Raw genomic sequence first — 17,657 nt, 5'->3', positions numbered from 1 at the left:
GGAATCTTGGATTCTGCCTTTATTTTGGGACTTACCTCTACTCCAACTAGCTCTTAATTATTCTAGAGCACAAACTCTACATTTTCCGTCAGCTTGATGTCCTGGATCGCTGAGGTAGCTTTCTTTGGAATGCGATATATTCTATATGCAAGGTCAGCTAGATTGATGGAGCTCTGAAGTCTCAATGCATGGATGAAATATTGATAGAGGAACGAAAGGTTTGGCTCTTTTAGGCTCTTGGGGACGTTTTGGGACAAACTATAGAGTTCAGAAGGGATAGGCTCCAGTGAACTGAAACCAGACTGGTCACAGGTGATACTGAAGCTGATTAAAAAAAAACAAAAAAACTTCTAACCTTGAGGAAAAGTAGTAGCAGCTGAGGAAGTCTGTTTTGGGATGAATTATTTTTAGAGGATGAGAATACACCATTTCTGGCCACCGAAATGAGAATGAAACAAAACTAAGTGATGTGCATAATTGGCACAATAATCAGCCAAAGGGCAGGAACCGAAACTGTCATGATGCACAGTGTGGAGAGAAAATAGGGAGAGAGATAGTTCCCCCCCTTTTTTTTTTACGGTGGTAGAACCTGTGGTCATGCAGTGAGACAGAAGAGAAAGAATAACGGAGAAAAGGGAGCACTGTTTCCATCAATATGTAGTGAGACTGTATAGTTTGCTTCCAGAAATTGCTCCCACGGTCATCAATTTACACTACTTTAAAACAGGATTAGGCAAATTCACGGACAGGAAGGCTGTCTTCATAGTACTGTTGTTCACTTATGGAGCCAGCATGCATTTGAATACCAGTTGCTGGCAAATAACAACTATTATCCTAATATCTCATTTGTGGGCTTCCCATAAAGCTGTAATGGGCCACTGTGGGGAAAATGTTGCTTGCCTTTGACAAGGCTTTAGTCTCATCCAGCAGCATTCCTTTTATATTATTGAACAGCTAACTGCAGGGTGAGACCTTGGCAATCTGACCCACAAAACTGCCATTGCTTCTGTTTTGGGTGCTTTTCAAATTTCACTTGTTGCATTTATACCAGAACTACCTCTTGGACAGGAAATGTTGGAATAGGAGGTTTATTGGTTTGGCTGCACCCACACTTCAGATTCTTTAGCGGTGATGCATTTAAGATGGTAGGTACTTTGTAATTTATGGTGGTGAAAACTGCTTCAGATGAAAAACTTTAAGCCACAAATGACCTTATTGGGATTTGTATGTGTTGGGAACGCATTTTTTTTTAAGTAGATCCAATACTAACGGTTTCCATGGACTAGATTAAATTAAGCTCAGACGTTACTTGGTGTTTCTGGAAGACAAATTAATTTGTGGAATCTGTTGATGCGCAGCTCAGTTCTGTTCATATCACCTTGCATATAAGTTCATCTGTACAGTGCTTCTTGCTTCCAAGGATGAGTAGGATTGCAGGCAGATATATAAATATTGTCATAGTTTATATTGTAACATCATTGAGAGATTATCTGTCTTGGAAATAGATCTGTTCAATTCATTTTTTGCTGTGATTCAGGTTCTGTTCTTCCAAGATTCCTGCCTACCTACATACCGTACCTGGCCGCCTGCCTACTTAAAATGAAGTGGCTGAACCTTCAGATAAAGCTACATTGTAGCAGGTTTTAAAACAGCCCTTTGATCATAGTATTCAGGAGACTAGGAACGGTTATTTGGGATAAATTAGTTAGCATTGTCCTTTTCTGTCAGAAGTGAGGAACGGAGACAAGGTTAGGGAAGTTAAATGGCAGGCTAAATTATTGGAGATGATTATATTGGAGCTAACACTGATCATCTGCGGCTATGTAATATAGTGATTATAACTGACATTATCTTTTAATTGAAATCTGTGGAGCATCTGATACATTCAGTGTGGGGCAATAACTAAGCAAAATAATTTTGTATTTCAGTTTTTCCAAGGGTTTTCTTCAGTAGGAATGCTATGTTATTGTAAGAGGTTCTGGCTTCTAGTTTTAAAATTGTAACTTGTATCCTTCTTTTTGCTATTGCTTCTTCTATGTCCTGGTATTGATACCTATGCAGAATTTTCTCTATTTAATTCATGTACAGAGAATTTTATTTATTTAGTGTTCCTCTTACAACTGCATTGTTCCTTTTAATTTTTGCTGACTGTCCTACAGTCTCTCTGACTTTTCAGTTCAGTAACATAAGTGAAAAATGCCCACTTGTGACATTTATTTGTTTTCACTCCTAGATACTGAAAGTAAGGGCAATTTTCCACTTGCTCATTTGCACTGGACAATCCAGTTCTTTGTTTCACTCTATTCTCATTTCATTTACACTTAATTTAGTACTTTCTATTTGGCTTTTATGGACGGTGATTGTTAATGTTTCTTTCTCTGAAGCTGCAACTAATGCAGGTAAAGCAACTCAATGGCTACTCCAAAAATGAAATCACAAGAGCCATCAAACCAAGAAAACAACACCGAACTGAAGAACAAAAACAGCCACCCACAAACAAAATATTTCTGCCATACATCAAAGGGGTCACAGACCGCATGGGGAAACTTCTGGAAAAACACAATTTACAAACAGTATTCAAGCCCACCACAAAAATACAACAAATGTTACGGTCAGCAAAGGACAGAAGGGACCCCCTCACCACTGCAGGAGTATACCGGATACCTTGCAGTTGTGGCCAGGTATACATTGGAACCACAAAACGAAGCATCCACACCAGAATCAAAGAACATGAGAGACACTGCAGACTAAAACAACCAGAAAAATCTGCAGTAGCTGAACATGCCCTAAAACAAACTGGACATGAAATTCTATTTAAAAATACTGAAAGACTGGACAACACCAGCAATCATTACGTCAGACTGCACAGGGAAGCCATTGAAATCCACAAGCATCAACAAAACTTCAACCGGAAGGAGGAAAGTCTGAAACTCAACAAAACCTGGCTCCCAGCTCTCAAAAACACAGAGTGCAAAAGGTCAACGAACTCCACCCAGCCACAAGGTCAGGGGATTACTACACGCAAAAGACCAGCTAATGACACCCGTCAACCACAGGGACAGATAATCTCCCCTCCTTATCAAAACAATACAGCCACAACAAAACATACTAATTAACCATCTCCTGATAGGACAATAGCCTTCTCACAAACAAGCCTTCTCACAGCCATAAATACCCCACTCTCAAGCCTTACCCAGAGCACAGTTTGTTGTCCTCTGAAGATGCTGGCCACAGAGACTGGCGAAACGTTAGGAAGAACCACCTTCAGAACATGGCCAAGAAGCCCGAAAAACCCACAACAACCAACTCAAGGCTGATGGTCTGTATATGGATAAAAAAGTTACAATGGTAAATGTTGCCATAAGTTGGGATGGGCCATTATTTTTTTAAAAAACTCCAACTGGCAGAATTCACCAAGAGGTCTCCAGGCAGAATTCAGAGAGTTGCAGCCCAAAGATACACACTAGAAACACCTACACCAGAGGTGTCAAACTCTGTTTCATCTTGGGCCGCATCGGCGTTATGGTTGCCTTCAAAGGGCTGGTTGTATCTGTAAGACTAGATAAACATATCTACTCTTTATTATATTAAATATAATCCTCCTCATTCAATTATTACTGTACTTTCTGTCTCTTCACTGCTTGGATTGCTGGGATTAGGAGTCCCGATGGGCGGATTCCCAGGATTTTGGCGGAGCATTATGGGTGGATGAGTAAACGCCTACGTATTGTATACTGCACAGTAGCAGTCAACACTGTGAGGACCACATGAAATGGCCCAGGGGGCCTTGAGTTTGACACATATGACCTACACATACATACAGTACCTGTATTTGCTTCATCTTCCAGGTAGTTTCAGGCCTACGTCCTGTACAGAAAAGAAAAGAAACTGTCTCAGTGCTTTCTGGGAGGCCTAGATCTTTGTGGGAGGTATAAGCTTGCTGACCATTATGTCGTGGCCCATTCAAAAAACTAAACAACCCAAAAAGACCTAAGCCTGCAAGAAAGCATTGGAGCTGTTTCCTGTTTGGACAGGAATTAGGCCTGCGACAGCCTGGGAAATAGGCCTTTTTCCAGGTGAGTGAAATGTCAGTGTGTGTCTTTGGGATGGAACTCCCAGAATTCTGCCTGGTAAATTCTTGAATTTAGAAAGCAAATACCACAAACTGAGGGAGCATAGTCTGAAACTGACGTGATATCATTATAAGATGTTGACAGAAACTGAAGTAAGTGAGATCAGATGTGTACAGATACGTAATACGTATATGCTGAAATCCAGTATTAAGTTGCAACTAGAGTAGGACCATTGAATCAGTGGAACTTACAGAGGAGTGGATTCGGTAATTTCCCCACTGATTCAATGAGCCTACTCACTTTGTGATTTATTACAAAATTTCATTAATAACCTCTCTCTGTAGGGTATAGCGTGCACCATACAATAGATTTGCTCAGCACTTGGTGATATCCAGAACCCTACATCACTGAACTCTGCTTATAGGGCTGGATGGTTATGGGGACTGTCATGCTGAGTCTCTTTCACACCCAGATAATCCCTCCACCAGTGCTCTGAGGTGTAATCACAAGTGGTCTGGAACAAAAGTTCACAATCTCTGGACTCTATTGCCATCGGTCATGCTGGCTGGAGCTTCTAGGAGTGGAGGGAAAAAAGACGCGGATGGCCAATAGCTGAGAACCACTTACTGGTCTAAAGTCGAACTTTTCTAGCTACTGTGCAATGAACTGTTTGGCTGTGAAATTTATAAAGGTTCAAACTCTGTGTTTAAAGTCTGTTCCACAGGAATTATAGGAATTGTATGGTTAGTGTTTAGTACTGTGTACTATGCTTGTGTTGATGAAACCTTTGGTGCTGGTTGACCAAGCTGGTATATATTGGCATGGAGTGCTCCTTTTCCTTGTAGACATTGGGTCAAGATTAGGATTAAGGGCTGAGGGCTGGAGAAAAGTGATTGGGGGTTTATAGGGGGGGCAGGGTTAGGGAGGCAAAGAGAGTGTGGGTGAGGGATTGTGCAAGAATATGGGAGGGTGGTTTGAGGAAAGGACAATACTACCTTTTGCCTCAATTCCTTATCAGAGTTGGGGGGAGGGGGGAGGGCTTCAAGCTCATAAAATCAAGATAGGATGTAAATAGGAATGGTAAAAGCTTGGGAAGCACAAACACACAAACACACACACACACACACACACACACACAAGGGGAGGGGTTTGCTAGCTCTAAAGTCATAAGAAGAAAATCTGATCAATTCTGCACTCATTGTCAACCTGGCAGCTGTAACATGACATCTCTCTCTCTCTGTATGTGTGTGTGTGTGTGTGTTATCATGGGTATAGCGCTACAGTCACCAAGATTCCCTGTGGAATCACTGCAAGTAAAAGAGGATAGAGGTACCCAAAATGAGTTGTGTAAATGCTGATTCCTGCAAATGGCTTTCCAAAAATCCTGGCTCCTCCCACCGCAGTCTAGTTTTTTTTTCCTTGTGGGACATGCTGCATTCTTGAAAGGAGCTTGTTCTGAATAGCTGCTTTTTCTTTCTTTGGTTTCTTCTTCCCCCACCCATTTGTTTTCCTTACTTAGAACTTTAGGTAGCTTTTCAGTTGAATCTGGAAAGTGGTGCCCTTTTGAATTCTGATAATCTTTGCTTATGAATTCTATGCATGGCAGATCAGACAAGAAACAGAAACAGAAAAAGACAAAAGCATTGTGGCACTTTAAAGACTAACTGCTATATTTTAATGTGAGCTTTTGTGGGTGAAGTCCACTTCCTCAGACATAAGAGTGAGTATGATGCAGTGGGGATACAAAGGGCAAAGTGACTATTGGGAAAATATGGTTTAAAAAAGGCGGGGGTTTCTCAAATTTGGTTATTCCTTTCAATTATTAGAGTATAAGGTAGAAAAACAACACAGAAATTTAGAGAGATCAGCCCTATCTTATTAAACAACACCCTGTGTGGTTTGCATACAAACTAGGACTTTGTATAGTGAAAATCACTAGAAGCATTTACATTTAAAAAGTGGTATTTTTACTTACAGTTACTATCTGTAGCTACAGTCAGAAGAAAAAATTCGGGAAAAAGTTTCTAACATGCAGGAGACTCTGCATGCTTGCTACTTGGAGGATGGTCAGAGTTAGAAGATGGAGCTATCAACAAAACAATGGAAGCAAAATGCAAGCAAGAAGGCCAGGCCTTGCCTCAAATTCCAGAGGCAGAGAAAGAACTTCACCTTGTCAAGTCAGTGACAAAGGACAATCATCGTCGTCATTGTCTAGTCGTTTAGTCATGTCCGACTCTTCGTGACCCCATGGACCAGAGCACGCCAGGCCCTCCTATCTTCCACTGCCTCCCGGAGTTCTGTCAATTTCATAGTAGACTGTAAATCCTCCTCCCACTGATACCCAGTGTTAGTGCATGTAAGATTTCTATTAACCTGACAGTAACGATGGTTAGTTAGTATGGTAGACACTAGTTGTAAATTGTGAGAGTCAGTGTGGCATTTTACACCTGGTAGGTGTTTTCGGTAGATTTCTTTCCCTTTGAAACCTTGTTCTGCAAAAAGTGACAATAGTTTGTTGATAAACGAACATCAGTCCATGGATAACAACATAGGTCTTCAGGGCATTCCTTCGCGCTCTGTGTTAATATCTAGTTTATCAACAACAGGAAACTTAAGAATCCAGGCTGCTGTTTAGCTTCAGCTTTATATATGCTTGCTTAAAATGTTCTGGAAGGATGGATTTAAAAGTAACATTGTATTCTTTAAATGAGAAGAGACTGATTACGTAGGTGTAGGGTCATAATTTTCGCAATGGTGTAAGCGTGCTTATTTTAGTGATGCATTTGTAAAACAGTATTTTCGTGGGAAGGGTTTTTCTTGGTTGTGGACTGAAAAGTAGCAAAAAATAAACCAAAACAAAGCCATTTATAGATGAAAGAAAACCTGGGTTTGTGTGTGTTGGAGCTTTCTATTTTTCCGATATGCTTTTCCACAACTCCCATATAGCAAAAATGGACAGTGGAAACAGTTGTTTTCTGACCTTGAAGGTTACTCTTGTGAGTGCCTCTGCGCCGTCTCTTTTTCTATTATGCTGACCGCTGTGTACAATCTTTCCCTAAATACTTTTTTCCCCCCTGTTTTGCTGTGTGCCAGAAAAGTCAATTGAAGTCTTTTTCCTTGTCTTCAGATAACTCGGGCTTCTTATTAAATTTTAATTTTGTTGCTTCTCCTTCCCCCCCCCCCCAGAATACAGAAACATGGCAAAAATGGAGGCGAAGACATCTCTTCTTGACAATATGATCGGGGTTGGAGATATGGTGCTCCTGGAGCCGCTCACCGAGGAAACATTTATCGATAATCTCAAGCAGCGTTTTGATCACAGTGAGATCTATGTGAGTGTGATATGAGTAATGTCCACATGCTTGTGTGTTGATACAGGAACTCCTAATACGTGTGTGGGTGTCGTTCTGTGCATTGAGGGGCAGGAGAGCAAAAGTCCAGGAGCAATTTTCCTGTAAAGTATACAGTTGAATACACAGCCATGGAAATATAAACCCGTTTAGTTGATGGTATGGCAACACTAGAACCGTCTTACTGTAAGGCTACATAAAATGTATTTTAATGTTTTCCTTTCCTTTTTTTTATGAAGGAATGTTGGCAACTTAGTTTGGTTTCTTTTCTTTTGGATGGGAAAATAACTTCAGAAAGCAAGTGCAGGTACTCTACTGTTATCCTCACCAGAAAACTGGCACATGGGCCTTACAATTTGAAAATGTACAGTTTCCCCAAAAATAAGACCTAACCTGAAAATAAGCCCTAGTAGGATATTTCAGGATGCTCGTAATATAAGCCCTACCCCAAAAATAAGCCCCGGTTAAGTGAAACCCTGCCCTCCACCCCTGTGCAGCAACCAGAAGAAGATGACAGGACTGTCTTTGAATAAATGTAGATTGTTGTACATGAAAAAAATCCCCTGAAAATAAGCCCAAATGCGTTTTTTTTGGAGCAAAAATTAATATAAGACCCTGTCTTATTTTGGGGGAAACATGGTATTGAATAGTTACTGTGCTCTTGAGCTTGTGCTGGAGCCTGACTGCTTTCTCATTGCTGGTTTATACAAAGCCTTTCCCTTCCCTAGGCAGAATAATTTAAAACCTGTTTGTAAATGGCTGCTGTTAGGACTTCAAAAGAAAAAAGTGCAGCATCTGTCTTCAGAGGGCATTCTTGATGAGGAGAGAGCCTTCCATGACTTGGGGGCTGATTCTGGCTTTCACTGCTTAGTATTAGGCAGAGGCTGTGCCAAGGTGAGGGTCAGGCAGGCTCCTGTTCTTTAAGAATAACTCAGGTGATGTTTAACACGAGAGCTTGTGTAGACCGACTGCCCATCTTCATTGAATGTAAACCTGGTATCTCATAACTTAGGCCAAAGCAGGATGAATTTGATTTGAAATCAGATTTATATTGTGAATTAAGTAACAATTTAAATCAGCAGTTTAAATAACTACTCACATTTGATTTTATCCTGTGAAGCACTCTTGCTTGCTACTGCCTCAGTATATATTTTATATATCTATACAGGCATCCATGCCCACACATACATATATATAATTATGTATAAAGAGTTTATCCATTGATTCAGTGGACTTATTCTAGTGCTATTTACTATGCTAAGTAACAGGATTGGGGCCAATATATACTATTTTGTACTGTATATATACAGTAGTCACACGAGCACACAGATACAGATACACAATTACCTTGCACATTTTAACTCCACCTCTGATAATTCCATCATGGTTTCAGGGAGACAGGTGAACACTTGACCTTATCTACATAGAATCACAGATGGACAGCAGCTAAGGTTGCCATTTTGTGGAATCTTGGGAATTTTAATAGGGCTTTTAAGAATATTCAGTATTATTTCATGCTGAGAGTGGTGGGCGAGGGAACTTCAGGAATAGCCTGAGTCAGACATGAAAAATAGAGCTCATCAGCTCTGTTGTTTCTCATCTCCAGATATAGCTGGTAACAAGTTTATATCTCTGGAGACGCAAGCTAAGTTTGAGGAGCACAGTTTTTTTCTGATGGTATCTACAAGGCTGACCTAAATAATCTAGACAAAAGGCCATGGAACTCCTTAAAAACAAGGCCAATTCAAAGAACTTATTTTAAAAAATGAACTCATTATATTATAATATAGAATTAGAATTTACCATCCTTATACCCTATCTTCTGAGTTACAGTTACTGTCACAAAGGGCTTTACAAAAACAAGCAAGCAAAAAAATTTAACAATTCAAACAAAATAGTCTGATCAAAATTAAGAAAACTACTTACTTACTTACTTACTCACTCACTCACTCACTCACTCACTCACTCACTCACTCACTCACTCACTCACTCACTCACTCACTTACTTACTTACTTACTTACCAAACATTGATTTTTGCTCACTCTGAGCCAAAGATTTCAGCATAGATTTTAAAGGACAATATTAGATTTTTTTAGTATTACGTAACTGGAAATCCCAATTTGATCCGTCAGTTACGTAACTTGGGTGGTGCTAGAAAATTTGAGATTAGTGCTAAAGAACAAACCCTACAAAACTACTAATTAAAAAAAAGAATATTGCATTTTAAGATTTGCAGTTAATGGTTTATGTATGGCAACAAGAGTTTAGGAACTGCGTGCCTATTTTCCCCTCCACCTCCCTCCCTATTGGATTCCCTTAACTTGTGTCTTAGTCTGTTTTTAGAACTCATGTGCCGCATTGCTGACCAGTTTTAAATGAAATCAGATAGGTTCTTATATTCTTAAAGATTCGCTTGCACCTTTTCTTCCTGCCTTTCTTCTTTCTCTTTTCTTTGTGTTTTGTACTGGTTTATGAGAGCTTGTTCTCACCTTCAGTTCATTTTCCTTTTAAAATTCTGGCTGAAATACAGTAGCATCTTGTAACTAGAATAGGCCTATTGAATCAGTGGAAATTACATAGGTGTTGACTCACTGAATCCCGACTGATTCAGCAGGTCTACTCTAGTTGTGACTAGAGATGGTGGTATTCGTATACAAATACGAATATTCCCCCACAGGTGGAGACAACAAGGGTCTGGCCCCATGGGGCTGGACGGTCCACTCACAATTGTGCTGCTGCCGCGACTGCTGTGGAGCCTTCCAGTGGCTCCGGAGATTGCATCCGGCAAGCCACTCTTTGACGTGGCAGAGAGACTAATCATCCTGCCTCCTCCCAGTAGTGGTGAGCCAAATGCGATCTCCAGAGCCATTAGAAGGTTCCGTGGGAGTTGCGGCAGAGGCAAAATTGTGAGTGGACTGTCCAGCCCCATGGGGCCAGGTCCTCGTTATCTCCACCTGTGGGGGGTATTTGTACAGTGGTGCCTCGCAAGACAGGCGCTCCGTTTAACAACAAATCTGCATTACGCCGAGGTTTTTGCGATTGCAAAAGCAATAGCGAAACAACGTTTTGAATGGGGGAATTTCGCTGTGCGATGATCGTTTCCCTGTTTTGGGAACCGATTTTTGCTTCCCGACGATCAAAACAGCTGATCGTCGGGTTTTCAAAATGGCCGCTGGGTGTCAAAATGGCTTCCTGCTGTGTTTAGGAGCCATTTTTTGCTGCACAGGCACTCAAAAATGGTTGCCCCTTATGGAGGATCTTCGCTGGTGAGTTCTTAGCCAATTGGAATGCATTAACCAGGTTTTAATGCGTTTCAATGGCTTTTTTATTTTCGCTTTACATCGTTTTCGTTCTGCAGCAATTTCGCTGGAACGAATTAACGTCGCAATGTGAGGAACCACTGTATATGAATACCCCCATCTCTAGTTGTGACTTTTGGATTCTAGGTACTATGGATGCTGTCTGTACCAGAGTTCTGATTGTGCATGCTCTTAAAAGCACCATAAAGATACACAAAGATATTTCTACATATTAAGGACCTGTAAGAGTCTGGTGTATTTTATTTATTGAAAATACAACAAATCAGCATTATGTAACTGTCCAGACTCCTGCTGGCTTTCTGCTTTTCGCCTTGAGATTCTCCGCATTGCTGCTGAAAACTAGATATATCAGTTTTTATCTTGTTTATATGAAGTTGAAGAAAAGCAAAGGATGTGGATGAGTGTACAGATGGATTAAGTTACAAGCTCCCATATTTCTCTTGAAAATAAACAGGATCAGGTTTTTTTCTCTTTAAACAATACATATGATTTTACACTGGTGGCTTTAAAGATTTCAGTACTGTGAGTCATTAATTATGATCATCCTTTCACATTCAGATCTCATAAAACTAAAAGTGATGATCTGGCTGTTTTTAGGACCACGTCACCCATTTGTTTTATGTTTACCTTCAAGATGCACACCTAAACATTTATAGTGTGAATACTGCAAGTTCACTGTGAAGTACACTCCCCAGGAAATGGGCTGAATGTTTTTGTTGAGTGTATGATTTGGGCAAACTTGGGTTTGGTTCTGTGCTGTGCGTAAAATGCTTGTTAGATATGCTAGAATTCCTTTCCGTACATGGATTTGTTGTACCTAATTCCTTGTTCAGCTTTTAATTCTGAAGGTAATGTTTTACACTGTTGGTTTCCAGCTGCTGTATATTTTAAAGAAAAACATATCTAGGAAAGTGGTCATTGTTGAACTTTCTTGGAGTAGCGATGACCTCCGGCTCCAGTGAAATTAGCAGTAGCGTTTTCTTTGGCAAAATAACAAGTGTAATTTTATTCATTGGTTTAGGAACATTTGCCTATGTAGTGGTTATGTGTCTTGCTCAAATATGTACTGAAAAGGTTGGTGAGATGCCAAATGATTTTTAAAAAGTTACATAAATAAAAAATAAACCTACAATGACTTTAAAATGCCGCCTCGGTACCTTTGTCAGAGAAGAGAAGTGAAGGAGCAGCCACGTGATGATTAGTTTCATTTAGAAATACAGCCGACTGTAGAGTAGAATTGCCAAAAAGAGTGAAGCAAGACTTGATCTTATCTTGAAATACCCTTTTTGCCAGCATAAACATCATTCCCCGTGTGATGTAGTGGATAGGGTGATGGGTTAGTACTCTGTTTAAATCCCCGCTCAGCTATGAAAACTCCCTGGGGGAGTGGAACTGGTAAAACCACTCCTTAAATATCTCACTTACCTTGAAAACCCTATTAGGGTCTCTATAAGTCGGTTCTGACTTGGTGGCACAGAACTCACTCTCCCTCCCTCTCTCTCTCTCTACCCTCCCCTCCATTCTCAGGCGGTGTAATTACCCCGTTTGTATTGCTTCCTAATTCTTTTTTTCCTAAGCAATGCTAAGAATGTTTTCTTAAATTTTATTAACATAATTACAGTGTACAAACTCAACATAGAAAAAACAGAAAACAATACACACACAGCTTAATACTTCCAGCAACTCAAAAACGATTAAAACAAACGCAAATTTACCTGCCAGGGGACATAGCTTGATCATCACTAGGCAATGCTAAGAATGTTGTTTCTGCTCCAAATCAGCTTTATTCTATTGCTATGTAAATTTTGTCTCCTCTTTTTGTCCCTATTGAACAACCACCACAGAAGACATTATGTCCCCAGAGTATTTTACATCTGTCCTTTAACTGCAAAACAAACTTCAGTCCAAAAGTCTGAAATTCTGTAGTCCCTAACTTGAAATTTAGAAATAAAGGCCCTTCTTAGACTTGGATGAATTTGTAGATGTGTAGGAAAATGTGGTGCATAAAACATGTTCCCTACAGCATGTTCCAGGCTCCCTCCCCAGTAGAAAATGATATAGAAGTACCTTGTGCATTTAGAGTTATAGGTGATGGCCATAATTCTCTAATGAAATTGAGGCAGAGAAAGGAACTACCCGAAATCAAATGTGCATTGTATGTTGTTGGGTTTTTTTTTGTCCCATGTACCCCATTCAATAGGCTTTTAGTTTCCATACATTTTTAAAATGCAATTCAGGGCAGCAGGAGGTGGTTGGAATATGAGTTGCTAGAGAAGATGACTTTTTTTTTTGACCACCCACAAAACGGGAACATACAGCTTCCCATTTTGTTTCTAGGGGGAAAACTGATAATGATGCTACTGATTGAGAACTTACAACTTCATTGTACACCAAATAATCAAATGGGTAGCTTGGAAAGTTCTGTGAAAGAGATTGATGTAAATTAAGTGGGAATAACCATTTGAAAAGTTGATATGATTTAAAAAGTAGCAAAATATACACACAAAATTTAGTAAGTAAGCAAAATTCGCTGGTGTGTGGATTTAGGCCTTGAATACTAATTCTAGTGTAGGGTTTAATGAAGTTCTGATTCTAATAAGCCTGCGGGGTGGAGGGGATAAGAATGAAACACTTTTGGTTCTGCTATTCAATTTGTGGACTATCTGTTGGGTTGTAAAAACTTGCTATGTCAACTGATAGCAGTGAAATGTCAGCCAAAGGGACAAAGAAGGGTGTGGGCATCCAAGCATTGCTATGTGGCCATGGCAGAAATATTTCATAGATGTGGAAGGTGAGAATACTTTTAGCAGTCATGAGCCATTAGAGGTTTGTCGTAACAGGATTCATTGTGGAGTATTGTGGAATGGAGGCATCCTGGGAAAATGTAAGAGGTGAAGATGGACATCCTAATTATTGGTGGGAAATCTGTAGGTCTTCAGAAGTTGTATCTGAACTGGCAAAGAATTGTTTACACTTGTGTTGCAAATCTGAGTAGAGGTTTACAGCTGGCCTTAGATAGCATTTTATTCACCAGTTTGGGAGTCCTCGTTCACTGCTTCCTAACTTGAAGAAACTCGGGATAGTGCTGCCCAAAGTGTACTTTTTGCCAGTACATGACGTACCTTACATGATTTATCTATACACTAGAGACATCCAGACTGGACTACTATACAGTGGTGCCCCGCATGATGACAACCCCGCATGACAATGAAATCGCTTGACAACGACTTATAGCGATCACAAAACAATGGTTCCTATGGGGTTTTCTCACTTAACGATGATTAGGTCCCTGCTTCAGGAACCTTTTTTCGCTGGATGACGATTTTCCCAGCTGATTGTCTGGTTTCTAAAATGGCCTCCTGCTGTTTTCCGACCCTCGTTTTGGAAGACAGGCATTAAAAACAGCAGATCGGTGCTCACAAAATGGCTGCCCTATGGAGGATGTTCGCTGGATGAGCAGGTATTTTCCCCATTGGAACGCATTAACCGGTTTTCAATACATTCCAATGGGTTTTTTTTTGCATGACGACGATTTTGTTGTACAGCGATTTTGACAGAACGGATTATTGTTGTGATGCGGGGCACCACTGCAATGTGCTTTATAGGAGATGTCTTTGAAGATACAGTGGTGCCTTGCATTACGACGTAAATTCGTTCCAGCAAAATCGCTGTAGAACGAAAATGTCGTAATGCGAAAATAAAAAGCCCATTGAAACGCATTGAAACCCCTTCAGTGCGCTTCAGTGGGCTGGAAACTCACCGTCCAGTGAAGATTCTCCATAGGGCCGCCATTTTCGGATGCTGTCCTGCGAGGAATCTGTCCCTAAACACAGCGGGAAGCCATTTTATTTACCCGGTGGTCATTTTGAAACCGCTGATCAGCTGGAGGAAAATCGTTGATTTGCGAAGACTTGGTTTCCAAAGCAGGGAACCGATCATCGCAAAGCGAAAAAACCCCATTCAGACCATCGTTTTGCGATCGCAATTGCAATCACAGAAAGATCGTCATAATGTGGTTTCGTCGTAATGCGGGGCAATCATAAAGTGAGGCACCACTGTATGTTCAAAAATTCACCTGGTGCAGAGTGGAGCTACTCAAATACCGAAAGGGACCAGATAGTCAGGTCATGTATCAATTCTTGCAACCTTTAGCTCTCTTCTCATGTATGGTGTGTCTGCAAGCCCTGATATAAGTATACTGAGTATGAATGTAGTCTATATGCAGAGGCGGCGTGTTCAGATGTCTCTCTCTGGGTGTTAAGAGAGAGAAGTTAGCCCATTCATGTGTGATGCTGAAGCAAGCTAGTATGGCCTTGTCCCTGCTAATCGCATGACAGCCTTTCTTCATGAAGGAGGACTTCTTCTCAAAACGACCTTCAGATGCTTTTCTTTCCTGATGATGCTCTTCTGCCATTCCTGAAACCAAAGTCCTGTGGGAGGGGGAGGTATCTTATTTTCCTCCCCCCCCTTTCCCAGCTATTCTTTTGCTTCAAATTGCAGCTTCCTGAAGCTGCTCTTCATTTATTTATTTTAAAGTCAGGTCATCATTGCCAACATTTTCATATAATATGTAGCTTGCCTCAGAGGTGATAGCTAGGTGTGGTCTTCAGATTATACTTAAATAGAGTGTACTTCAAAGCAAAGAGTATAAATATTGGGTTTGTGATTTCAGTGTCATTTTGAAGGGTTAATTATATAACCACATTACAAATATACCAGGGCGGGAAAGCCTCTTTTTTTTATTTAAAGAGACTTTTCTAGCCAGCAAAGCTTTACTCACCATACAACCACAGGTTGTATGATTTCTAAACTTAGGTACCTAGGCACAAGTGTAGTTTAAAGTGTATAAAAAAGGGCACAAGAGACAACTGAGAACAATGTACAGTATTTGGACAAAGGAAGGAAATGCTCTTGAACGGTTATGGAACCAGATTCTGAAATTAGTTACATTTTGTTCTTATGATTTTCAGAGCAACTTCACAAGACGTTGGTGTCCAGTTGCATCCCAGAATTACAGAGCTGGTGAATGTGCTTGTAAAAATAAGTGAAGTTGTTAACTGGCATTTGTCCAGAAGCCTACTGAGGAATGTACAAATTTCCCATTATCTCATGTAGAGTTGGACTGATGCCCCCAAACCCGTTAGTTTCCAGACTCGTTCTGCCTCTGTTTGAAGCAAACCAGGGGCTTTACTTATTTATGGCATTTCTGTGTTAATTTTCTGAAGACACCCAAGGTGATAATTTCCAGGTTTTTTTTAAAGCAGTCATTGCTACAGTTCTTGGTTATGTTTCAAGGGTGTGTGCTTAATACTAATATTCACAATTGCTCAAAATAAACAAAATAAAATCAAACCAAACATGTTTTTCCCCCCTTAAGACAAAAGTAGCTCGGTCCCAATTTCTCCATCTCCCAGTAGGCTTTTCATAGTCAGTACATATCGGAAGGTTTTATGACGCAGTGATGTGTAAAGCTAGGCTGTGGACTGTCTCCAGAGCAAGGAGTTCCTGTACCTCGGAGGCATCTGTCAAGAATCCTACCTGTGTCGCTATGTATCTTTAGAAATGGTGACTGGATGGGGTGTGGACTGAATGCAAAAAAGCAACACTGTAGGCCTAGTCACTTTTTAATACTGTATATTGTTTTCCAGTATAAATTGTTCTCAGAGTTGTACACAATAATGACAAAAAGAGTAACAGCCAAAAATATAAACATATAAAAAAGCAAGAACTTACCCAATTCATTAACATGGTTTCATAATGACAAAATGTCATTAAATAACAATGTTACCAAAATACGGAAAATATTCATTAGCAGCAGGCTGAGAGTAAGACCCCTTGGAAAAGTTGCAGAACTCCCTAGCAGGCACAGAGTGGAACAGCTCCTAGGTTAGATGACAGATCGGAGGTCGAACAGTGCTGAAGGAAAATACATTTTTTTTGTGTGAAGAAACTTAAAGCCTTGGCACCCACCCCCATCCATTCCCAGCTGGCACCAGGGATCAGTTGCTAAATGTTAAGGTGTTTTAGTGCACTGGTTCTTAACCTTGTGTTACTCAGGAGTTTTGGATTGCAACTCCCAGAAGCCGCCACCACCAGCTGTCCTGACTGGGGTTTCTGGGAGTTGCAGTTCAAAAGCATCCGAGTAACAAAGGTTAAGAACCACTGTTTTAGTGCAACATCAGTGTACCAACAACCCAAGTGGGTGCAGAAAACCATTCAGTGGATGCCCTTGGCTTCATTGTGCTGTTCGGAGCAAGGCAGGGAGTGGAGACTTTCAAGCAAGGTGCAAGGTCTGGGAAAAATATTCCCTAAAGGCTTTTGGTGAGCTTTCTGCAAATCTTAGAAGCTTTGGAAGAACTCCCTCTGTGTCTTGTGCTGTAGGCAAGGTGGTGCAAGATATGAGCTATAGTAAGAGCCTGGCTTGTTTTCATTACCTGACCAGTAGCCTCTGGCTTGGGGTTCTAAAAGCTTTCATTCAGTGGTGGTGAACCTTTTTGGGCCTGAATGCCCAGAATGAAAAAATAAAAAACAAAACCCCAACCCCCCCCCCGGCAGGTGCTGGGCTGCGGCGGCAGCGGAACTGGAAGTGGCAATGGCGGAAACAGAAGTGGCGGCGGAAGGGGGAATCCCGGGCATCGAGGTACCTCAAGACCCTACTCTGGATCCACTGCCAGCGCCAACTGCTCCAGATTCTGGCCTGCTGCCTGTCAAAGTGCCAGCACCTCAGCTGCAGCCGCCTCCAGAGGTTTGGCTGTGCGGGGGGGGGGGGAGAGTAGCGATCCGGCAACTTACGGCTTGTGTGCCCATGGAGGGGGCTCTGTATGCCAGCTGTGGCATGCGTGCCATAGGTTTGCCATCACTGCTTTAGTGCCTGAAAGTAATGTTTCCAATCAATGGTCTCTGTCAGTGCTTG

General features: G+C 41.0%; 1 protein-coding gene across 5 annotated transcripts in view; it reads left to right on the top strand.

The window, feature by feature from the left end:
• The window catches only part of MYO1B (myosin IB), a 158,155-nt gene that overhangs the window by 30,723 nt on the left and 109,775 nt on the right, over nt 1-17,657 (top strand). For all 5 annotated transcript variants that reach the window (XR_013545163.1, XM_072979647.2, XM_072979668.2 and 2 more), the window contains exon 2: nt 7,260-7,405. Coding sequence is in view for 4 of the 5 variants with exons in the window: in XM_072979647.2 (XP_072835748.2) it covers nt 7,260-7,405 (146 nt within the window). In the remaining variant the exon portion in view is untranslated. The remainder of the gene's footprint in view (nt 1-7,259; nt 7,406-17,657) is intronic.

Source organism: Pogona vitticeps, chromosome 1 (assembly GCF_051106095.1).
Source record: "Pogona vitticeps strain Pit_001003342236 chromosome 1, PviZW2.1, whole genome shotgun sequence".
Classification (NCBI taxonomy): domain Eukaryota; kingdom Metazoa; phylum Chordata; class Lepidosauria; order Squamata; family Agamidae; genus Pogona; species Pogona vitticeps.
This window is presented reverse-complemented; position numbering and strand designations above follow the sequence as displayed.